General features: G+C 47.2%; 3 protein-coding genes and 1 pseudogene across 4 annotated transcripts; 2 read left to right on the plus strand and 2 right to left on the minus strand.

Annotated features, from left to right (window-relative positions):
- Nucleotides 1–24: 24 nt before the first annotated feature.
- Nucleotides 25–2,616, plus strand: Scnm1 (sodium channel modifier 1). The gene is made up of 7 exons (XM_021656835.2): nt 25–268; nt 482–552; nt 986–1,074; nt 1,175–1,269; nt 1,371–1,459; nt 1,998–2,192; nt 2,462–2,616. Exons 1-7 carry the CDS (start codon nt 218–220, stop codon nt 2,562–2,564), a joined length of 693 nt encoding a protein of 230 aa, XP_021512510.1. The 5' UTR covers nt 25–217; the 3' UTR covers nt 2,565–2,616.
- A 506-nt stretch (nt 2,617–3,122) lies between these two features.
- Nucleotides 3,123–8,287, minus strand: Tmod4 (tropomodulin 4). Of its 2 annotated transcripts, XM_021656833.2 has the most exons (10): nt 8,200–8,287; nt 7,088–7,250; nt 6,771–6,927; nt 6,215–6,331; nt 5,507–5,596; nt 5,200–5,330; nt 5,003–5,110; nt 3,899–4,042; nt 3,588–3,732; nt 3,123–3,233 (listed from the first exon to the last, which is right to left on the minus strand). In XM_021656833.2, exons 2-10 carry the CDS (start codon nt 7,208–7,210, stop codon nt 3,211–3,213), a joined length of 1,038 nt encoding a protein of 345 aa, XP_021512508.1. In that variant the 5' UTR covers nt 7,211–7,250; nt 8,200–8,287; the 3' UTR covers nt 3,123–3,210. The 2 variants fall into 2 exon arrangements, with proteins under 2 accessions (XP_021512508.1, XP_021512509.1); XM_021656834.2 differs by lacking the exon at nt 8,200–8,287 and having other exon boundaries at nt 7,088–7,856.
- On the plus strand, nt 4,036–4,834 carry LOC110560789 (large ribosomal subunit protein eL36-like; annotated as a pseudogene).
- A 1,546-nt stretch (nt 8,288–9,833) lies between the features above and the next one.
- On the minus strand, nt 9,834–22,398 carry Vps72 (vacuolar protein sorting 72 homolog). Its single transcript, XM_021656817.2, has 6 exons — nt 22,207–22,398; nt 15,404–15,556; nt 14,980–15,094; nt 13,124–13,300; nt 11,533–11,677; nt 9,834–10,401 (listed from the first exon to the last, which is right to left on the minus strand). The coding sequence occupies exons 1-6, from the start codon at nt 22,321–22,323 to the stop codon at nt 10,014–10,016; spliced, it is 1,095 nt and encodes a 364-aa protein (XP_021512492.1). The 5' UTR covers nt 22,324–22,398; the 3' UTR covers nt 9,834–10,013.
- Nucleotides 22,399–23,735: the final 1,337 nt, after the last annotated feature.

Here is a 23,735-nt window from a genome sequence, read left to right on the forward strand (position 1 = left end):
GGCACACCGTCCTCAAAGCGTCATAGGAAATGCAGGCGCTGGAGGCGGGTTTTCCGGCTCACGCGGTGCATGCATGGAAACTCTTCCCCGGAAGTACAGACTCAACTAGCAAGAAACCGGAAGCAGGAAAAGCGATCGCGTTCTTCTCCTACGGTGGCCTAAAGGAGCAGCGAAGTGGGCGTAGGAGAGTTTATCATTTCTGGGTCTCTTAGTCGCGATGTCTTTCAAGAGGGAAGGAGACGACTGGAGTCAGCTCAATGTGCTCAAAGTAAGCCCTAGTAAGAGTCTGACCAGCGTCAGCCGCCCTGCCCTGTTGCTTTGTTTTTTTGCTCTGGAGGCACCTAGGGGAGTGATTTAGGGGGCCAGAACTGAGTGATGTCCCCTTCTTCTGCCCTATAATCTGCTTAGCCCCATGCCGTTTGACTCCTTATCCATATTTTCCTTCCACCCGTCCCTCTTACTCATTTCTCCTATTCTGCAGAAACGAAGAGTTGGTGACTTGCTGGCTAGTTACATCCCAGAGGATGAAGCGCTGATGCTGCGGGATGGACGGTGAGAGCGAAGAATGGATCAAGCCTGGGGATTCTGCGGTCAGAGGCTCAACAGACTTTTGTTACTGAGAAGATCAAGAGTATAATAGGATTCTTTGGCGGGAAGTGAAGATTGGAAGAGGTGGAGATCGGGAGACATTGGGAGTTGGTAGGGTGCTATGAGAGGTCCTACTGACCCATGGCAGGAACACTCCCGATTGCAATCTCGAGAACCACACGTATAGGTTTATCATTAGTCACCTTTTTGTTTCTTTTGACTTCTGTTTTTTCGAGACAGGGTTTCTCTGTGTAGCTCTAGCTGTCCTGGAACTCAATTTGTAGACCAGGCTGGTCTCGAACTCACAGAGATCCATCTGCCTCTGCCTCCTGAGTGCTGGGAATAGGCACGCGTCACTATACCCAGCTATCATTCACTTCTTTTCTCATTCCCCTAGCTTTGCCTGTGCCATCTGCCCCCATCGACCAGTACTAGACACCCTTGCCATGCTGACTGCCCACCGTGCGGGCAAGAAACATCTGTCCAGTAAGTATAGGAGAAGGTGGGAAGGCAGGAAATAGAGAACAGACTCTTGAGGCAAACCACCGGTCACTGTGCTTTTTATTCCCTTTGTTTTTCTTCTCAGGTTTGAAGCTTTTCTATGGCAAAAAACAGTCAGGCAAAGGAACAGAACAAAATCCAAGACCGCAGAATGAATTGAAGACAGAGAGCAAAGCTGAGGTGAGATAGTAGGTCAGATGTTGTTCAGGCAGGGTTATACTGCACACAAGAGACAAAAGGCTTGTTCCTGACAGCTCTCACTCTCTTCTCTCCATAACCAGGCTCCTTTGCTAACCCAGACTCGACTAATCACCCAGAGTGCTCTGCACAGAGCTCCACACTATAACAGTTGCTGCCGGAGAAAGCACAGGTCTGTGGAATGGGAAAGCCAGAAGTGGAAAAGGGTAGAAGGAAATTTATATTCTGAGAAATACTAATAGAGATGCTGTTTTAAAAAAAATAATGGGGCCTGGAGGTGGTGGCAGGAGCCTTTAATCCCAGCACTTGCCAGGCAGAGGCAGGCAGATCTGTGTGAGTTCGAGGCCAGCCTGGTCTACAAAGCAAGTCCAGGACAGCCAGGGTTACACAGAGAAACCCTGTCTCAGAAAAACAAACAGAAAAAAAGGCAGGGGGGAGAATAGTAACATTAGCTGAGCATGGTGGTACTCTTTTTTGTTTGTTATTGAGACAGGGTCTCTTTCTGTAGCCCTGGCTGTGTTGGAACCCTGCTATTTAAACCAAGGTGGCCTCAAAGTCACAGAGAGCTGCCAGCCTCTGTCCCTCAAGTGCAAAGAAAGAAAAACTACAAGAAAAAAGAAACTTGAGGAACTCAGTTTAGGAAGTATTACGTTTGCGACTTTGGAGGCCCCAGAGCCGCATTTTACCAGCTTTGTTTTTTTTCTGCCCAGACCAGAAGCACCTGCTGTCTCTGTCTCCAGTTCTCCTTCGCCAGCCCTAGAGGCTGGACTCCAGAGTTCAGACATCAGCAGGGAAACCGAGCCTAAGACAGGATCGAACGCCAAAGAGTCAGCAGCTGTCCTGCCTTCTGCACCCATGAGCCCCGCAAAACGCCGAGTCCTGAACCATTACCTCACCCTCCGAAGGTGAGTCCGCCAGGTCACGGTCCTCAGGTCTCTCTCTTTTTTCCCTTGACCTTCCTTTTCTCCAACCAATCCAACTGCTTTTTTCTCATAACCAGTGCTTTTTAAAGTTATGTTTGTCTGTTTGTTTATATGGGGGCAGGCTTATGTAAGCCACAGGGCGACATACAGCGCTTGGCTCTTTCTGTACCCTGTGGGTTCCCAGGATGGAACTCAGCACCCTCTCTATAAAGCTCTTCCCTGACCAGTTCTCTTTCCTCCCATGTTTCCAGCTCTGGATGGGTCCCAGATGGACAAGGTCGATGGATAAAAGATGAAAATGCTGAGTTTGACTCTGATGAGGAAGAACCCCCTGATCTCCCCTTGGATGAATAATGCCTTTCCCTATTTGTTCTATAAATAAACCTACAGTAGGGTCTTGGGAGCACACTGATTCTCAAGTCAGGTTCTTTGTTCAATTTCAGGATTTCAGATCTGCTCATTCTCAGGCTGGCCACTCCTTCCCTACCATGTACATGGCTCCACGTACTTCTGACCCCTCCTCCACTCTCTCCCAAAGTCTTGCCAAGCGTCAGCTGCATTCAGCCCGGTGCCCTATTAATAAGTCTGTCAGAAAGAGGTCACTGCCCTTCATGTAGTCTGACTCCTTCCCTGCCTCCACTCTTACATCCTGTTCCCTTCAGACCACTGTTGATGGGCAGTAAGGGTCTCTGGCCACCTCTGCCAGGAGGACTGAGGCCAAGCACCCTGTAGGAAACTAAAGCCTTTGGCAGATTTGTGGGGAACACAACGGACAGAGCTCCCCCTCCTAGTAACCTGAACCTCCCTGCCTTCTGATCCCCAGAGTATAAATAATCCCTTGATGAACTGGCAGTAACTCTTGGAGGGTAATGCCAAGATCCCAACCCAAGAGGAGACAGGCAGCATGAACAAAAGGGATTTTATTTACAGGAATGGGGAGAGAGATGAGGATTTAGGTGCCTAGAGCTCTCATCTCTTGTTGGTAAAAGAAAGGGTGACGTTATCTCTTCTTTTGTTGACGACCTGTAAAGGAAGAGCAGTAAACACAGTTCCACCTCTGCAAAGGCATGTTTCTCTTTTTTCTTCAGGCAGACTCATAAGGTGCTGCCTCATGCCACCTGATGGGCCTGTTCATGCTGACAGAATCAAGAATACACACCTGAAAGTGAAAGGGCCACGCCTCTCCAGGCACTATCATGTCAACCTTCTTCCCCACTTCTCTGCAGATGTGTGTTTGGGGGCAGGGGAGGGCTCTCTCTGCTCATTCCGCTCCACATGTGTTTGCCAGGCATCCCACATTTCTCCCTGAGCCTGCCTTCAGGATCTACCCCATTCCAGCACTTGCCCTCCTCTGCACACGGCTCTACAGTTACTCACGCAGCTCATTGTTCCTCGTCATGGCCTGGGCTGCCCGAGCTCGTGGCCCTTGTTGTGTAAAGTGGTACCCAAAGCGGACAATCGAGGGACACTGCTCTAGCACGGTGGCCATTTCCATCTCCACTGCATCACCAGGCCACTGGCGCTGGAGGAGGAAAGGTGGAAGTTATCAGATGTGTATGGTTTTCACCACCCCAGCGCATGGGCCTCTGGGAAGTTAAGGGGCTTGTAGAACGCTGATTTGGCGCCCTTCATTGGGACAATAAGGAGGAAACTCAATGGGATGAAGCCCAGGGGATGGGAATGCCAACCTGATTATCTACGCGGAGTTCGGTGAGAGTGGCATTTTCCCGAACTGCCTTTAGCACAGCCATGAGCCCTGTGCTGCTGATGAAGTTGGACTCGATGTTCAGGCTCAGGAGACTGCGGTTCTCACGCAGCATGTCAGCCACAGCCTGGGTAGCAGGGACTTGAGTTAGGGTTAGGGGACAGTTTCATAGGTGACTGAGGAGAGTCAGAATGGGAGCAGGAGAGAAACAGCTCTTTGAGACTGCTTGACGTGTGAAGCAGGAGGAGCCAGGATTGGGGAGTTGGTAAGAGCATGAAGATTAAGCTACTGTTGGGATTGAGGGTGTTAGAGAAGCTTTCTTTGTGGGGAAATGACATCAGAGGAGTAAGGGTAGGGATTTTGAAGGCTGCCATAAGGAAGCATGATGGGGCGGGGGTGCTGGAGAGATGGCTCAGAGGTTAAGAGCACTGCTTGCGCTTCCAGAGGTCTTGAGTTCAAATCCCAGCAACCACATGGTGGCTTATAACTATAATGAAATTGGTGCCTCTTCTGGCATTCACGTGTATGTGCAGACAGAACATTGTATACATAATAAAAATAAATAAATATTAAAAAAAAAGCATGATGGGGTCTTGGCCACCATCGGAGAGCAGCAGCCATGGCCCAGCACTACCACATGTCATGGGCCTCAACAAGGGCCACAAGATGACAAAGATTGTCAGCAAGCCGGAGGCAGAGGCGCGCTGGCGCGCCAAATTTGTGTTGGTCATGGTCAGGGACGTGTGCGGCTTCGCATCCTACGAGGGTGCCGTGGAGCTGCTCAAGGTGTCCAAAGACACGCGCATGCTCAAGTTCATCAAGAAGAGGGTGGGCACGCATATCCGCGCCAAGAGGAAGCGGGAGGAGCTGAGCAACGTGGGCCGCAGCTATAAGGAAGGCAGCGGCCAAGGAGGACTGATGTTCCTCTCCCCGCCAATAAACCCACACAAAAAACCCACCACCACCAACAAACAAAAAAACATGATGGGACTAGCACCCGCTAGTATGTGTGATCCTTAAAGACAGGCCTTGTCAGGGGTGCCTGATACGGTATGGGAAGAGGGCTGGGGATGTGTGCTAGTCTTACATTGGCGATGGGGTCACCACTCTTTGTAGCCACCAGACTGAAGGTCCGAACATAGGTGTTTGTCTTCATTGCTTCACACAACTCACTTAGCACAGGGATCGGGATGTCCTGCGGCGGGACAGGGCATAGTGGACTGAGGACTCTAGTGCTGCGTCAGCAGCTGTTCCTGTTACTCTCTGGGGTCAGGAGTCAAATACCTGTATATTATTGAGGTTCACCTCCTCCAGCTCTTTGTCATTGCTACGCACCCTCTTTAGAATCTCCTCGATGTTTGTGGGATTGGGGGGTTCATCTGGCACTGGCTTATACTTGTCAGGCTGTACCACACCTAATGGGGATAAGAGCAGCAGAAGGGAACCCCAACGTATCCCCCATCGCACCTCCCCACTGGCCCTCTGAGCCTTCATGCACCCTGTCTCACACTTGCAGCCTCTTCTTAGCCACCGGCCTGCCTGGCCGAGCTCTAGCGGGTTGGGGGAGCTCACGCCTCTCCAGCACACTCACTGCTAATGCCTTCTGTGTTGCAGATCTCTCCGCTGCAAATGGCATCATAGTATTGCTTGTTGCTCATCAGTGTGTACATGCCCAGGATCGCTGGTGAGGGTAAACAGAGGCACACAGCAGTTAAGGTGCCCCCCCACCTCTGCCTCCTGCCTCCTGCCTCCCTCTGCTGAGGCAGTTTTAGAGCCTTGCAGTTTCTCACCCTCCCTGAGCTACAGGAGTCTCTTCTGCAGGCCTGCTGGGGCAGGGATTTCTAAAACTCAGAAGGCCCCTGTGGAGCCATCAGAGGACCAGCTGCAGAGAAGAGCCTCTGCTAGTTTCAGCAAGAACAGCTCCACTCTCATCTGCCCTCACAATCCCTGTGAGGTTGCTGCTCTTGAGATGTTAATTAAATTAAAAAAAAAATGAACCAATGTAGAAGCAATAAAAGTCAAAAATGTCTGTCTGAGCTGGTGGGTGGTGGCACATGCCTTTAATCCCAGCACTCCGGAGGCAGAGGCAGGCCAGCCTGGTCTACAGTGAACTCCAGAACAGTCTCAGGAGAGAGAGAGAGAGAAAGAGAGAGAGAGAGAGAGAGAGCACCGAGCTGTCTGAGGCTTTCTCAAGCATCCATGTCCTGGCGGCTCAGGCCTTTCCTTCTAGTCCTATGTCAAGATAAGGCTGCCACATTCTCCACCCTCCCTCCTTCCTCAGCTCCCTGCAGCTGCCCACCTGCAATGTCACACATTTCGGCATCTGTAGCATGGGACAGCGCCTCCTCCAGTTCAGGCTCCAGTGTAATCTGTTCCTGGGCTGGGATTTCTCTCTTGGGCTGAATATAGGGTTTTCCTGATAGAGAGATGACAGTTCAAGCAGAGGTAATTTCTTCCAAGATGGCGCCTCCACCTTCCTTTCCTTCTTGGTGTGTGGGTCAGACTAGATCACCAGGGTACATCAGAAAGCCTGAATTCTCTACAGGCACAGGACATTTCGATCCTCTCATTTCTCACAAGAATTGAAGAGTACAGGCTGGTGTGGTGGCACAGGTCTGTAATCTCAGCTTTTGGCAAGCTAAGATAGTAGGATGGCCAGCTCAGGGTCAACGTGGGCTACACAAAGAGACCCTATCTCAAAAATAAAAAAATTGAAGAGAATAAATTAGCATGCAGCTTTCCTGGGACCTGAGTCCCCGACAGAGAGCTGCCGGACACAGGGAGGGAAGCTAATAGGGAGGCGCAAGAGACAGCCACTTGGTTTCTGGGGGGCATAGATGTTAGGGTGCCCATACCCTTCTTCTCTCCAGTGAAGGGTACAAGGTCGTCACGCTCTTTGACCTCTAGGGCCTGTTGCTCCAGGTACTGCAATAGGGCATCTCTGTCTAGCGGCCCTGTTGGACTCTTCTTTGTCTGGTCACGTTGTCTTAGTCCAGCTGGCAGGAGCATGTTCTTAGGGATGAGTTTTGGGGAACAAATCAGCTACTCTCCAGACATCTTTCCCCTGGCCCTTTTGGGATTTCAGGCCGTTGGTGGCCTTGTTCTCCGGCACCCAGCATCCCCTACTTCCTACATATGCAGGGATGCCCTGACGCCTGCATGGTGCCCCTACCTCAGGGTCCATTTCTTGGAGCTCGCAGTCCAGCTGTTCCAGCTCCTCGGGGCTCAAGGTTCTTAGGATCTCATCTTCATCGATGTCTCTGTATTTCTCCAGTTCCTTCTGATACGATGACATGGTGGCCCCTACCCCCTCCCCACAGTGTGACACTCACAGCCTGGGGGATATGGGAAAAGCTGTTGGACATGGACACTGAGGACATAAAAAAGTCCAGCCATAGTTAGAACACTGAAATGTATACCTTGGAGGCTAGAGTCTACCTGGGATGGGGAAATCAGATTGGTCACGGTTGAAATAACTTTCCCTCCCGGTCCCTGCACTTTCCAGCCATTCTAGATGGGGATTCTAGGCTCCAGGCTGGGTCTGTCCACCCACTGTGTGTTGGAGAAATCCTGGCAGCACCCTCCCTGGACAACCTTACCCGCAGTCTCTTGCTCTAACACAGCTGCTGGAGGCCCTGCCAGCATAGCTGGCTCCATGCCCAGTTCCTACTGCAAGGTGGGAGGGGGTAGCAGAGAGCTTCAGGGAAAGTCCTCCTCTCTTCCCCATTACCCAGGCCTTTTTTGAAACTGGTTAAGCAAGGAAGATTGGCTGGGTTACAGTGGTGGCCTCTTATGCCACCCTCATTTCCTCCTTTACTGTAGAGGACTGAGATCTCACTTTCTGTGTTTGCTAACATTCTGAATCAGAAGGGAAAGTAAGGCTTAGAAGCTGAGGCCCTTCCAGATTGGGGGAAGGGCAGCATGGCCTCAGAAGGCGTCTAGTTCCCATAATCTGTCACCGGAAAGGTGACACTACAACACTGGGGGAAAATGTCTTCTAAATGGGGTAGTGGGATGATTAAACTTACACAATCTTTTAGTGTGAAAAATGCACTCGACCCCTAAATATAACATCATGCTTAATATGGAAGATGATCCTGAATGTGAGACACTGACAACATAAGCCATACAGAGTCAAGACAGGGAAGTGACAAAAACGTACACGGAGTGACAGAGGCACGGACACAGCTCACTTCCCCTAGGCCGCTCTTCCCATCTCCCACCAGGTTCTCGCCCCAAAGACCCCTCTCTTCCCACCTACCAGTCCTAATGAGCACCTCTCACCTCCCCTTGTCAGTTGGTCCGTCTGTTCTACTAGGACACTGTCTGGTCAGCAGGAGGAGTCTGGTGCCGGGGCAGAGAGTGGGGGAACAGTGAGCTCAGCATTTTATTATTTTAGCTCCGGCCAGGTGGGGAGTGGTGGGAGATCACATATACACCGACCCCATACCTTGCCCAGCCCTGAGAGCCTCTAGTGGCCAGTACTAGCCATGACACCTCCTCTGTTGCTGCAAGCAGAGTCCTCCAGTGGACAATTAGAGGGCTCCACTGCAGGTTCCTGGTTCTCTTCAAAGCACTGATTGGAACATACCAGCCATGGTACCTCACATCTGTGTTCCCTCAATAGTTGAGGCTGAGGCACGATTGCTACAAGTTGGAGAACTCAAAGCCAACACGGGGCACATAGCAAAACATTTTTAAAAAGAGGTAGGGCAGCTGGGTGGTGGTGGTGCATGGATCTCTATGAGTTCAAGGTCAGCCTGGTCTACAGAGTGAGTCCAGGATAGTCAAGGCTACGGAGAAACCCTGTCTTGGGGGCGGGGGGAGGTGGGATAGGGTAGGTGAGGAGTTAGAGATCTCCGTTGGTTAAGAGTATTTGCTGTGCAATTGTGAGTTAAAATTCCAGCACCTATATAACAAGCTAATCCTCTGACACATGCCTGTAACCCCAGCTCCAGTGGGTAGCACTGGGGCCTTGCTGGCTTCTGATAGCTTAGAAAACCTGAGCCCAGATTCAGAAAGAGAACCTGCCTCAAAGGAATAGGTGGAAGGCTGGCCTTGGAATATGTCCACCGCCCCCGACACGTGCCTGCAGACTCTCTGTGTAGGGATTTTATTCTGGTATTTAACTTCAGTTCAAAGACTTAAACATGGACAACCTAGGGAAATATAACAAAAATATGTAATAGACTTGAATGAAGGCATCTTTATGAAGCCCATTACTTTGTGAATGTAAGCTATTAAAAAACACTCAATGTAGTAACAGTAATTTGTACCTCTAGGCCCTACACTTGGAAGAATGAGGTGGAGGGTTTGCTTGAGTCTGAAGTTTGGGACAGTTAATAGACTGCACAATTTAGCAAGAACTTGTGTTTTAAAAGTAATTTTTTTAAAAAAGGAGGCTGGCTCAGGGGTTAAGAGCACTGGCTGCTCTTCTAGAGGACCCAGGTTCAATTCCCAGAGCCCACATGGTAGCTCACAATTGTAACTTCATTCCAGTGGATTCAATGCTGTCTTCTGGCCTCTATGTTCATTAAGTATGCATATGGTGTTCACATACATTCAAGCAAAACACCCATACACATAAAAGAAGAAAAGGACAGCTCATTACAAGCTCTATCACACAATGAAAAGACCTAGGGACACAGTGCGGCAGCCATGACTGATTCCAGCACTTGGAAGCAATGTAGAGAGAGCTTGTCTGAGGCTGGTCTGGGCTACATAAAGAAAGAGGAAAAAAGAAAAGAGAAGGCGGGAAAGAGGGAGAAAACAAACAAAGCTGAGGGATTATCTTAGTGGTGGATCACTTGCCCATGTGTTCAATCTTAGCACAAACAAAACCGAAACAAGCCAAATATACAAATACACTCACACATTCATAAATATATTTTGCCTCCAACCCTACACATCAGACAAAAAAGATTTTACCAGTTTATTAGATTAAAAAAACAACACAACAAAACAGAATGAACTAGGGGAAGAAATTGTAACAAAACAAAAACCCAGCAAAAATCATCAAGGACAAAGAGAAACAGAAAGGGAGGAGGTGAAGTAGAAGGCCTAGGTCAGGAGAGGAACTTTCTAAGGATCAGGTATCTCTATTTGATGACAATTTTCTGACGCAAGGCTCGAGGACCAGAGCCAGGGAGTGGCTCAGGGGGTGGGGGACCAGGGCCTAGGGCTGAGGCAGTGGGTGGTAGTCCATGGGCAGTGATGTACTTCTTGTAGGCCTCACGAATGATCTTGAAGGCTCGAGCTGTGGCGTAGGGTATGTCTGTAACAGGGTCCCGGTATAGAGCTGGCCGATGGGTCACTGGACAGACCTCCCGAACAGGGATCTTTGGGGGTCGCCCCTGGGGAAACCACTCTTCAAATGTTGCATCATCACTAAATGTGATGAAGGTACGTGAGCAGCGAGCAAGAGGGACAGCAGGTCCAGGCCCAGCATGTGCAGTCACTGCAGAAGCTGCAGGAGCAGGGTCAAGTCTGAGGGCAAAGAGAAAAATCACAAAATGCTGAGGAGAAGGCAAGAGACACAGAAAAGAAGAAGTTAGGCTGGGTGTGGTGGTCTGTTGCAGGATATTTGGGAACCCTGAGATTGTGAACTGTAAAAAACTCTCTTTTGCTTGGTGTAGCTCAGCCCTAGCATACACCTTTAATCCAAGAGCTTTCTGTACACAGGATTTAATAAAGTTAATCCTAGGTCAAGAGGTGGAGCAAGAAACCAGCTGACAAGGATTAAGCAGTAGGAGGGACTGTGAGAGAGGGGTATTTAAGACTGTGGAAAAGGAGGAGGAGCTCTTCAGCGCTTTGGCTTCAGTTCTCTAACTACTGAGCTCTTTAGCTCCTTTGGCTTTTTGGAGCTTTAGCTCTTTGGCCTTGCACTTTTGGCTTTCTCCCCCTGGGCTGAGCTAGCAGGCCTTTTCCTCCTGGGTCATCAACTGTGTGAGCAAGTTTTTAGCTTTGGGCTTTTGGCATTTTCCTTCTGGGATGTGAACTGGGTAGGGTGCTTTCTGAGCTAGCAGGTTTTCACCCCAGTATCCCGAGTCTTCGTTGGTAAACTAGAAGAGTGGGATTTTCATTTTTATAACAACAGTGGCCCATGTATAACCTCAGGATTTAAGAGGCTAAGGCCACTGGAGAGACAGAGAAAACACCTGTTTCAACAACAAAAATGCTGGAAAGATGCTCAACAAATCAGAGCACCGGCTATTCTCCCAGAAGGTATGGGTTTGAGTCCACTCAAACAGCAGCTCACAACCATGTGTAACTCCAGTTCCAAGGAATCTGTCACCTCCTTCTGGCCTCAATGAACACCAGGCTAGAGATACATGCAGGCAAAACACTGATATACATTAAATAATAATAATACTAATAATTTAAAAAGCTGGTCATGGTGACTCACATTTGCAATCCCAATACTAAGGAGGGAGAGGTAGGTAGATCATGAGTTCGGAACTAGCCTGAGCTACACAATGAATTCCAGGCCAGCCAGGGTACAGAGTGAGAATAGCTCAAGAAAAAAAAAAACCTCAGGAAGGAATCAGCTGCGGTCTGAAGTGTGTGGAGCGAGGAAAGTGATCTCTAAGGGAAGCTGGGGCTGTGGGATTCGCTTACCCTTCCACGTCTACATTCTCTTCCTTGGGCCCAGGCTCCCCAACAAGTGGCACAGTTACTGAGTGGTAGGTGATGACCGGCCCAGGGCACTTCCGCTTCTTGTGAACCTGCTTCTTCTTGTCAGCCTCGAGCCTTTCATAGGTCTCTTCAGGGTCAGAGGGGGAAATGATAGAACAGTCAGTTTTCCTTTGCCCACACTCTAGCTCTGGCCCATGATCTATTTAAGTTACATTTATGTATTTATGAGTGCGTGTGTGTCTGTGTGTACACACACACACGTACACATGCATAGAAACGAGAGGACAACTTGCTGGAGTCAATTCTCTACTGACTTATCATGTGGATTCCAGGGATCAAACTCAGGACATATTTGTTGGCAAGCAACTGCTAGCTACCACAGATCTCACTGGGCCCAGTCCTATGATTTTGTTTGTTTTCATTTTTTCTTTTGTTTGGTCTTTTGAGTTTCTCTGTGCAGCCCTAGATCTCCTGAAACTTGCTTTGTAGACCAGGTTGGCCTTGGACTCACAGAGATCCACTTGCCTCTACCTCCTGAGAGCTGGGATGAAAGGTAAACGCCACCCCATCCAGCTGAGCCTGCTTTCTTAAAGAGCAACAAAGAGCTAATCTTCGAGACTCTTTAGGCATTCCTCTCCATGGCTGGTCCAGTGGCTGGCTACACTGTGTTACTTGCCGAGATCCTGTGGCGCACTGCGTCAGTTCCCTGTTGGTGCAGATGCCGCATCATTAGGTGCAGTGGTAGTGACTAACATTAACTCCTCATTATCAGGGCCATGCAAACGCAGGGCATCACAGGGACTTACTACACAACTGTTAGTAAATGAACTGATCACAGTATCTCTGGTCCCTTCCTCTACATGAACTACAGATCTATGCTATTCCTCCACACGGGCACTGTGGACACTGTCCTCTGAGGCCTGGCCAGATACTCTCTCTTTCACACATTTCCCCTGGAGGCAGGCTCATATAATCCAGGCTGACCTCAAACGCCTGATTCTGTCTCTACCTCCCATATACTGACATCACCAATGTTTACCACTATGTCTGGCCTGTATTTGACTGGGTGATATTGCTTTCTCTCAAAAAAAGAACAAAAAAAATTTGTTATTTTATAGCAAGAGACCTCCATCTAGTTTTCTCTTCAGACCACCACCCTCCCCGACAAGGGTTTCTCTGTGTAGCCCTGGCTGTCCTGAGCTGGGAGATCTGCCTGTGTCTGCCTTCTGAGCACTGGCACTAAAGGTATGTGCCACCACACCTGGCTACTGCAGGCACTCTTAACGGTGGCCTGGTTTTCTGCTCTGTCTGCACGCTCTTCTTTCTTCCTTCTGTGTGTCTGTTTCCCCCCCTGCCCTCAGTTTTTGAGACAGCTCTTATACACAGCCCTGGCCAGACAGGAACTGGTTAAGCAGACTAGGCTGGTGTTCAGCTCCCCGGTGCTGGAACTGTCCAATACAAATCTGTAGTTATTCTGCCCAGATCTCCACTTCTCCACTTCTCAGGTCCTCTAGGTTTCAGTTTGTCCCACACATTTCAGTGTCTCCACCTACTTTCCCCAAGCCAGACTGACCCAGTGAACGCAAGTTGAGCTCCTCAGTGATCTTGGCCTCCCTGAGCAGCTCTTCCTGGGTTAATGGTCGCTCACAGTGGGGACCCTTTCGCCTCCGGGACTGTCCTTGCCTCTCTTGAACCCGAAGGAACGTTTGTCGAGTGTGCTCAGCTGTGGACTGACGCATGGACTTCCGACCTGCAGAAAGTGAGATGGGGAAAAAGCCTCTGAATGAATTTCTACTTTGTTTCTGCCTTTTTAATAGCTCTGACTGTCCTGGAATTCACTCTGTAGACCAGTCTGACCTTCAACTCAGGAGATCCATCTGTCTCTGCCTCTGGCACATCTGGCACATTTCTAGTTTCCTTCTCTTTTCTTTTTTCCTGGGGGAGGGGGGAAGGGGTGAAGTAGGGTTGAGACAAGGTTTCTCTGTGTAGTTCTGGTTATCCTGGAACTTGTTCTATAGGACCAGGCCAAGCTTAAACTCTGTTTCGTGAGAGCTGGAATTAAAGGCCTGTACCACTATCACCAGGGTGGTTTCTTTATCCATGATCCCAGCAGAGGCAGGTGGATCTCTGTGAGTTTCAGGCCAGCCTACAAAGTGAGTTCAGGACAGCCAAGGCTACATTGAGAAACCCTATCTTGAACTCCCACACACACACACACACACACAAATTTTTTTTTTAAACCATTTAAGCTAAAAACAAAAACAAAAAAACAATGCAAGACTGTAGAGATGGCTCAGGGGTTAAGAGCACTGGCTATTCTTCCAGAGAACCCAAGTTCAATTCCCAGCAACCACATGGCAGCTCACAACTGTCTATAACTCCAATTCCAGAGGCTATAACCCCCTCACACAGACATTCATTCAGGCAAAACACCAATACATATGAAATAAAAAAAAATAATTTTTTTAAATTAGTAAGAATAATACAAATAATACCTACAACCTTTAATCATCTATTATAAACATCACACCCCATTTCATTTTGTATGTTACAATTTTTGTTGTTTTTCAAGGCACAGTTTCTCTATGTGTAATTTTGGCTGTCCTGGAACTCACTCTGTAGACCAGGCTGGCCTCAAGCTTTCAGAGTTCCACCTGCCTCTGCCTCCCAAGTGCTGGGATTAAAGGCGTGTGCCACTACCACCCAGCCACTATTATTTTTCAATGACTTAAGAGTTGTAAAAAAAAAAAAAGTTGTACACAGCTTTCTCTTAAGTATTTTAGTATTTTTGGCTACATCCTCAGACTTTTTCATATAACTATAATTTTATTAGTACCTTAAATAGTTTTTATTACATTTATCTATTGAAGAGGACAGCACACATGGAAATCAGAGAATTTTCAGGAGTTGGTTCTTTCCCTCCAACATGGGTCTTGGAGACATAATTCAGGTCATTAGGTTTGGCAACAAACACCTTTACCTCCTGAGACGCCTTGTCAGCCCATGTTTTTTTTTTTTATTATTTTCAGAGAGTCTCAGTTGTCGGGGCTTGCTGTGCAGCTCAAGCTGGCCTTCAGCTTGTGATTCTCCTGCTGCAGCCGCTGGAGGAGGTGTGACTACAGGTCTGCACCATCTGGTCCAGGTACATTTCTAAGAATAAGGATTTTCCTGGGCAACAGAGCTGGCTCAGTGCTGTGAAAAGTGCTTTTTGAGCAATCCTGACCACCAGAGCTCAGATAGTGACACACATGTAATAACCCTGTTCTTGTGTAGCTAGAAGTCCAGCTCTTCTGGCCTCTGGATGCATGAGCGCATACAAGTGCACATATACTCAAGCAGACAGTTACACACACACACACACACACACACACACACACACACATACGTCTTAGCAAACTTAACACAGACAGAACATTTAATCAAACTCACTGTCAGCGCTGTCATCCTGTAGTTCCAGCGGCAGCAGTGTCTTCTCCTCTCTGGCCTTCTGAGAGCTGCTTGCTGGGGTGCTGACCTTTCGAGGCCTCAAGCTCTTTAGAGGCTCCTGGGGACATATTAGAAACAGACACCAGAAAACAAGAGAGATAAAGGTAAAGGTGAGGATTTTATCAGGGAAAACTAGCACCCAGCAAGAGGAGAAGAACACAATTAAGACAGTCAGAGCTGATGTGGTGGTGCATGCCTTTAATCCCAGCACTTGAGTCTGAGGCCAGCCAGGTCTACACAGCAAGACCTTCTTTCAAAAAAACAAAACAAAACAAAACAAACCCAAAACCTCAAACTCAAGACAAATCCCATCCCCAACCCACCCTGCAAGGGAAAAAAAGGTCCAAGGAAACCAGGATCTTTGTACCTTATAGGCTTTGGTAACGACTCTGCGCTTCCTTCGTGGCTCTTCTGCTTCTCCATCACTGGATGGTTCATCTCCTTCATCAATGTCAAAGTCAGAGTCTACCTCATCCTCTGTATCAGACTGGTCCCCTTGGTACTCATCATCTCCAGATTCCTGAGGACACAGAGAGATGAGACCTGGCTGGCCACGGCACTGTCAATGCTCCTTGAGGAGGTAGTGGGTCAATTCACTCCCCTGATAAGGACTATTCAATTCCTTCCAGTTTAGCTTTTCACTCCCCACAGACAAAGTCTTTCCAGTTGATGGTTCTTTGCTTAGTACCACCAACTTCCAGTACTCCTGCTGACTGACTCATGTCATCCATAAGCCCAGGTTAATTCCTGGGGATCTACAGAAGGTGGTTTGCCCTCGTTCATTGAAGGATAGGGCATTGTTATGATGAAGCTGTAGCTGAGTCATGAGTCATGATGACTCATGATTATAACCCTAGCATTCAGGAGGCCTGAGCTCTAAGAAGATTGCTGTGGGTTACACAGTGAGGTCCTGGACAGCACAGATTACAGAGTGAGATTCCATTTGGGAAAAATAAATGAATAAATAAGTTCTAACACAATGAAATAGATGTAAAATTCCTTGGCTAACTAGAGGGTCAGATCAAGCCTGGGCTGTAAGAGGAGCTCTTCGCAAAAAACAACTAAATAAGGGCTGAGGATGTAGCTCAGTTGGCAGAATGTTTATCTAGTATGAATGAGGCCCTGGGTTCAAATCCCCAGCACTTAATTAACACTACACTGGGTGTAGTGTTTTAAACTGCAATCCCAGTGCTAAGCAGGAGGATCAAAAGGTCAAAATCACTGGGGCTGGAGAGATGGCTCAGCAGTTAACACTGTCTGCTCCTCCAGAGGACCCAGGTTTGGACACTGTCACACAGACACATGCAGGCAAAACACCAGTGCACATAAGATAAAATAAACAATACATTAAAAACAACAAAAAAACGGGTTCAAAGTCATCTTTGGCTGTGTTGCCACGTTAAAGCAAGTCTAAGACACATGAAAGCCTGTAGTGACAATTTTGGAATTTTGGTTTTTTAAAAAAACACAGAAATAGCCAGGCATGGTGGCTCACTCTTGTAATCCCAGCACCCAGGGAGGCAGAGGTAGGTGGATCTCTGTGAGTTTGAGGCCAGCCTGGCCTACAAAGGAAGTCCAGGGCAGCCAAATTTACACAGAAAAAACCCTGTTTCAAAAAAAAAAAAAAACAAAAAAAAAAAACAAAAAAAAAACAAAAAACAAAAACCAGAAATAGGGCTAGAGAGATGATGGTTAAGAACAGAGGTTAAAAACACTGGCTGTTCTTCCAAAGGTCTGGAGTTCAGTTCACAACCATCTATAATGAGATCCGGTACCCTCTTCCGGCATGCAGGTAGAACACTGTATAATAAATAAATAAATAAAATTAAAAACCCACAGAAATATTATAAGAGTATGTTTTCATTTTAACCCCAGATGTGGGGCTATGGGGCTGCTTTGCAGCAACTGACTATTGTTTGCCTTGTGCTCTAGCAGAGGTATGATTTTGCCAGCTGCATAAAGTTTCTGCAATTGTGTGACATATGGAATTTTGGGGACTTTTTAGTGGGTATATAAATTTGAGAAACCCAAGAGTCATGGTGGGTTGGTGGCTGGTGTTGGTTGTGGTTTGTTATGTAGTCTTGCACAGAGAAGAAACAAGAAGAAATGAGATATCTTGACAGCAAAGATCAAACTTGCCCCAGGGAGTTCGATGCCCTAATCAGCATCCCCCCCCCCCCCCGGCCTCATTCTGACCCTGAGTTTACTGAGCGATCTCCTCTTTGTCCTCTTCTCTCTCCTATCTAGTGTTAGGGGGTTGAAGGGGTGGAAGAAGAACCCACAAAGCAGCAAATGCTGGCTACAAAACCCTGGCTTAAAAACACAGAAGCTGCGGCTGGAGAGATGGCACTTGCTGTAATTTTGGAAGACCTGCGCTCAGTTCTAGGCACCCCATGGCAGCTGACAATTGCCTATAACTCTAGCTGCAGGGATCTCATCCTCTTCTGATATCCACAAGCAGTGTGTGCATTTGACACACATACAATCTTATAAGCAAAACACCAACGCATAAAATAAAAAAAAATTTAAATAGCCACATAAATAAAAACAGAAATAGCCAAAAGTGGTGGCGCATACCAGGAAGGATCATGCGTTTGAGGCCAGTCTGGGCTACACCTCTGGCTGTAGCAGTAGCTCAATGGTATAGTGCTTGCTTAGCATGTGAGAGACTCTGGGTTCAATCTCTACCTTAAAAAAAAAAAAAAAACAACAACCCAAAAAAACACTTGCAAGGTGGGCATGTGCTCCTTTAATCACAGCACTCAGGAGAATCTCTCTGAGGCCAGTCTAGTCTACACAGCAAGTTCCAGGACAGCCAAGGGTAGGTATGTACAGAGACTGTGTCTCAAAAACAACAACGAGGCTGGAGAGGTGGCTCAGTGGTTAAGAGCACTGTCTGCTCTTCCAGAGGCCTGACTTCAAATCCCAGCCACCACATGGTGGCTCACAAGCATCCGTACTGGGAGCTGCCCTCGTCTGGCAGGCAGGTGCACATGTAAATAGAGCACTCATATATATAAATTAAATCAATAAATCTTCAAAAACAAAAAAGAAGGAAAAAAAAAAACAGTTTGGCTGGGTGTCCAAAAGGTTTACTTTAGACATACTTCTTTATAAAAAGCCAGAGACTGGGAAACTATTAACCAACTCTACAGGTGTACCACATGAATCCTTCCCCACAAATGGCAAAATTTAAAAGGCAAGAAGCCTGTTAGCAGACTGCTCTGGTGGCAGCACAGCCTCCTTCCAAACGTGAATGTTCTCTAGGATGCAAGAGTAAAAAGAAGCCTGCACTTTTCCAATGGAGAAACACATTTACTGTACGTGCATTGTGCCTAGTGCTCCAGGAAGTCAGAAGAAGGGCTCAGATCCTTTAAGAGTTATGGATGGTTCTGAACCATTATGTGGGTGCTGAGAACCAAATCCAGGTCTTCACAAAAACAGCAAGTGCTTTACCTGCTGAGCCATCCCTCCACTCCAGCCCCTCTATGGAGAAATGTTAAGTGTCAAGCTAATAAACTTATAACTTACTCTGTAGGCCAGTAAGGCTCAATCCCCCATCTCCTGACCTATCCTACAGTTGATCATCACTACTGAGGTACAGTTGCTGGGAGAATGTGTCCTTCTTCGTGTGCACTGGGACAGAAAAATATATGAATACTACTAGGGATAATGGAAGCCACTGAGGATTTAGGGCATGCACATGGGATATTCCAGAAAGCTATGGGAGTTAAAAAGGCTGAAGTACAGAACCTTTAGTGGGTAGTACCTCCAGCAGACTCTCTTTCCTCAGTCAGCCACACTCCTAGTGGATTCATTGTGCCCACATGCTGCCAAAGCAAGCAAGTAACAAATGGCTGAAAGTGCAAGCCAGCCAGAGTTCAATCCTGCGCGGGGACCACCGTTCTGTTCTTCCTAACTGATGTTTGTGAAAGGATTCAGAACACATTAGCCCCCTCAGCTCTACTCTGGCATTAAACCACATCACCAGAGGGGAGATCAAGTTTCCGCTAGGTCACTGCCCAATCTTAGCGTTTTTACTGCACTGTGGATTTACTGTCATAGCACTGGGCTCTACCAGTTCTTAATACTCAACAAGAGAATGTTCTATAATGACCAAACCCCTAATTACTTTAGTTGTACTTCTTACAAGTAATGAGAAGTTCTCCCTAGAATTTGACACTAAAGAAGTTTGTATTTTTTGAATATACTGTATACTTCAGTTTTACAAAAGAACAAATTTAGTTTGGCTGATAGGAAACTCACAACTATCAAATGACATTTCCATTTTAGCACAGATTCTTGGCAAAATAACTTTTAATTTAAAAATGTAATTTTTTTCCCTTGAAAATTTCATACATTAATACTATATATTTTGTTCTGCTAATTTTCTAAATTTACTGTTCCTAATTTTTGTTTTTATTGTAAGCCTTTTAAAATCCTTTTTGGAAACATGAGGTGCACATATTAAATAACAACTCATAAAACGACAGGAATAGGAAGGATTGGGGGAAGGATGAGAGAGATCTATTTTAAACTAGTTTATTAAAGCTGTATACATAGTGGCTCCTAGTTAGTCACGAAGCCTTGTCTATTCCATTTCCCTTCAGCCCTACTCAACACTATCCCCTATCTACCTCCATCCCACGGTGCTGGGAGGTGGACTCTCCAGCTAAGCCAAGCAAACTAATCCTGAACAGCAGTGACAACTCCAGCCCAGCTTTTGTCCATATTTCCTTTCTGTCATTGCTTTCTTTAAGCTTTATTCATTAGGTTTTGTTTTTTGAGATAGGGTTTCTCTGTGTAGCCTTGGCTGTCCTGGACTCCCTTTGTAGACCAGGCTGGCTTTGAACTTACAGAGATCCACCTGCCTCTGTCTCCCGAGTTCAGGGATTAAAGGCATGTGCCACCAAGCCTGGCCTTATTTGTTTGTTTTAAGGCTAAATCATTATGTAATGAGAAACACAACCCATGTGGCCTGGAACTGAAGGTAATCCTCCTGCTCCAGCTTCCGAGATTACCAGCTTTAGAGAAATATTTTTAATCACAAATTTAGTGATGGAACTTTGATGCTTCATTTCAGACCTTTAAAAGAGAAGTCAAACTGCTTATTACTGCTTCACTATGTCCCACAAAATCTGACTGGGGAGGTGGGAGGAGAACTCTAAGGGCCATGACAAGTACCTGTAATTCCAGGATTCAGGAGTCTGAGGCTGAAGGGCTGCCCAGACTTTGAGACCAAGTCCAGTAATCTTCTCTAAAAAAATTATATAAGGGTCTGGCTAAGAGCACAGGCTGCTGTTCCAGAGGTCCTGAGTTCAATTCCCAGCAACCACATGGTGGCTCACAACCATCTATAATGGCATGTGGTGCCCTCTTCTGGCATGCAGGTGAATTATGATGCAGTTAGAGCACTCATATAATACATGAATACATCTTAAAAAGAACTCAAAAAAACCATATAAGGCCAGGGGGAGTGGCACTGTCTTTAATCCCAGCACTTGAGAGGCAGAGGCAAATGCAGGCAGATCTCTGAGTTCCAGGACAGCCAAGTCTACAGAGTGGAACCTTGTTTGGGTGTGTGTGTGCAGGGGTGTACCTAACTGGAGAGCAGAGGCAGGTTGGTCTCTGTGAGGCCAGAGTGATCTACATAAGTGAGTTCCAAGACAGCCAGGGCTGTGTAAAGAAACCCTATCTCCTGGGGTGGAGAAACGGCTCAGGGGTTAAGAGCACTGACTGCTCTTCTAGGGCTCCTGGGTTTAATTCCTAGCACACATACGGCAGTTCACAACTGTCTGTAACTCCTCGATCTAACACCCTCATACAGATACACATGCAGGCAAAACACCAATGCACATAAAAATGAAAATAAACAAATTATTAAAAAAACCCTATCTCAAAGAACATTAACAGAAACAAATCCAGGTCAGGTCTATATCTCCAGCCACACCAATCATTACTCTCCCAGAGAACAACAGAGACTTGTTGTAGGTTTCACATCAGGGCCTCATTGGCTCCACATACTCTATTTCATCTTCTCCAACAGAGCCTTTCTTCTCCCGCAACTCTTCATCCAACCAAGGCTCTCCTCCCCGCCTTCTTTTTTTTTTTTTTTTTTTTTTTTGAGACAGGGTCTCTCTGCGTAGCCTTGGATGTTCTGGACTTGCTTTGTAGACCAGGCTGGCCTCGAACTCACAGAGATCTCACAGCAAAATATTAAAAAACCACCACCACCACCACCAACAACAACAAACTTTGGGGCATTCATGATGGCTCAGTTGGTGTAGGAGTTGTATAACCCTGAGCACCTGAGTGTGATTCCTGGGGCTCATAAGATGGATAGAGAGACTGTCCCCTGAACTTCATATACATGCACACAAATATAATACAATTTAAAAACAAAACACAAGCTTCTCACTTGTTAGTATAGCATCCTATGTTTCCCTTGATTTTAAGTCTTTATCATACAGTATCTTAGTTGACTGTGAACCCAGACAACTGTCCTGCAGGGTGGGGGGCTTTTTTATGTTTGTTTTTGTTTTTGTCAGGGCCTGGTAACCCAGCATCTAGGGCTTACTAGGAAAGTGGGGTACCACTACGCCACAACTGTAGTCCCGGCCTCAGGGAAGCTTTTAGTATGTTTTCAAGGAATTCATCACAACCCATTACATACAGTCTTCTGACCTGTGTGCGCAACATACATCCAATAATCAATGAACAGTTTCCATTAATAAAAAGTTAGCCAAGTGTCAGTCCTGACTCTCTATATTCCAGAACTTAGAAACCAACCAGAAAATGAAAAGTATGCCAAATTTAATTCCAAACTGAAATTTTGCTTCTATGATGGAAAAAGATGGGGGTTCTCTTAGGGCAGTTAATAAAGGGTCATCTATGAAAACAGTACGCTGTGATTTGAAAGCTGAAAGCTGAGTACGCTAATTGTTTTTGGAGCGGTTCCTTTTTTTGTAAGTAACTCGACAGTAGGACAAGAAAACTGCAAAGCCGACACACAAACAGGCACAAAGACACACCCCCCCTCCGGACTCCGCCACCCAGCCAGGAGCACAGCTTTCGGAGCCTCTCTACTCCCCGCCCCCTTCCTCTTTGTCCAGGGTTTTTCCCTTCCAGACTCCACTTCCTCCCGTCCCTCTTCCTGGGCCCGGCTCTTGCCTCGGTGAAGCCCCCGTAAGTCGTCTGGTAGAACTCATCTTCTTCCTCTGCTTCCAGGAGCCCAGAAAGCCGGTTCCCAGCGGTTTTCCGTGGGGCCCGGCCCCCAGCCAAACTCATACCGCCTACAGCCACTGCGCCGCTACCAGCAACCCCGTGCCTAGCTCGGGATCGGCGCTCGACACTGTCACCTGCGGCCGTCAGCCGGTGGCGGAAGTCCGGCGTCTACAGGCAAGAGCAGCCGAGCATCGAGCGGCCCTCACTCCGGCCCCTAAGCCTCTTCACGAGGCTGTTCTGGTTAGGTAACTCCTAGGAGCGTACCGGCGCTCCTACCGCCTCCCCAGTCTTTGTTTTTCCAGACAGGGTCTCACTCTACACTCCAGGCTGGAGTTTCCCGAACTGTGCTTGTATACATGTGTGTAAACATGTACTACAGCCCTGCCGTGGAGGTCAGAAAGCAACTTTAAGGAACTGGATCTCACCTTTTACTTTGTGGAACCTGGGGGTCAAAGTCAGGTCATCAGGCTTGATGGCAAGCACTGAGTTGTGTTTTTTGAGATAGGGTCTCTATGTAATCCAAGTAGTTTGGTGCTTGATCGTACCCAGGCCAATCTTATAAACTGGTCTCCTGAGTATCTCATGCTACTAGGTTGAGGGAAGATTTTTTTTCTTTCTTTTTTCTCCCCCCCACCCCACCCCAACTTCAGTGCGGGGGGGATTGAATCCAAGACCTCAGGAATACTAGGGAGGTACTCTACTACTAAGGTACATCCCGAGTGAGGACAAGGGTTTTATCTGTCCAAACTAGGAATTCTGAGTGGGATAATATTGCTGGGGTTAGGTAAATAATGGAAAATAACTGAATGAATAAGGTACTCATTTATTTACTGTTTTTTCCCCCTTAGTGCCGGGGATTAAATTCTGCGCCTTGTATAAAATAGGCAAACTCTCTTAACAACGAGTTACATGCCTACTCCCCAAAGGTGCTTTGAAAAAGCACACTCACGTGCACTCAAGACTGAATGGTGGCCCTGCTTTGAGGTCACCAGGTTGCCTCCCTTCTGAGAGGATGCGTTGGTGAACGCCCATTTCCATTTCCTCAGGAGCACCAAGCCACTGAATTCTGCTCTGCCCTTGCTTCCACACCTTGCTGCATCACTGGGCTCTGCTATGCTGGGAATGTCACTAGGGAAGAGTAGCCCTATGACTCAGGGGACACCTCAGGGGTGGAGTAGAAGCTGGGGCACAGAGACTCGGGTGAAATGATACCTGCTTCTTGAATACTCCTAGCTCTCCTTTTTTGTTGTATTGATCCTTGAGATTAGGGCATGCTATTTTGCCTATTGCCCAGGCCCTTCTAGAAATCAAGAGTGTTTTTTTTTTTTTGGGGGGGGGGGAGAAAAAGGGAAGGGAACTCAAAGGAACATGTTAAGGAAACTTTTAACTATCTGAGTAGCTGGAACCGCAGGCATGTGCCACCAACACCCAAAGGTGAAAAAATAATTGTATTGTTACTATTGTTATTTGTATTA

The sequence above is a fragment of the Meriones unguiculatus genome, chromosome 10 (assembly GCF_030254825.1).
Source record: "Meriones unguiculatus strain TT.TT164.6M chromosome 10, Bangor_MerUng_6.1, whole genome shotgun sequence".
In the NCBI taxonomy this organism is placed as follows: Eukaryota; Metazoa; Chordata; class Mammalia; order Rodentia; family Muridae; genus Meriones; species Meriones unguiculatus.

Bases quoted from the DNA above. Each gene is read 5' to 3' on its own strand.
- Scnm1 (XM_021656835.2), top strand. From the start codon at position 218: ATGTCTTTCAAGAGGGAAGGAGACGACTGGAGTCAGCTCAATGTGCTC. The intron at 269-481 runs GTAAGCCCTAGT...CCTATTCTGCAG, and splicing joins GTCAGCTCAATGTGCTCAAA to AAACGAAGAGTTGGTGACTT. The intron at 1,460-1,997 runs GTCTGTGGAATG...TTTTCTGCCCAG, and splicing joins TGCTGCCGGAGAAAGCACAG to ACCAGAAGCACCTGCTGTCT.
- Tmod4 (XM_021656833.2), bottom strand. From the start codon at position 7,210: ATGTCATCGTATCAGAAGGAACTGGAGAAATACAGAGACATCGATGAA. The intron at 6,332-6,770 runs GTATGGGCACCC...TCTCTCTATCAG, and splicing joins CTTCACTGGAGAGAAGAAGG to GAAAACCCTATATTCAGCCC. The intron at 5,331-5,506 runs GTGAGTGTGCTG...TATCCCCATTAG, and splicing joins CAACACAGAAGGCATTAGCA to GTGTGGTACAGCCTGACAAG.
- Vps72 (XM_021656817.2), bottom strand. From the start codon at position 22,323: ATGAGTTTGGCTGGGGGCCGGGCCCCACGGAAAACCGCTGGGAACCGG. The intron at 15,095-15,403 runs GTACAAAGATCC...ATATGTCCCCAG, and splicing joins TCGTTACCAAAGCCTATAAG to GAGCCTCTAAAGAGCTTGAG. The intron at 11,678-13,123 runs GTCAGTCTGGCT...CTGACCCTGAAG, and splicing joins GCTCAACTTGCGTTCACTGG to AGACCTATGAAAGGCTCGAG.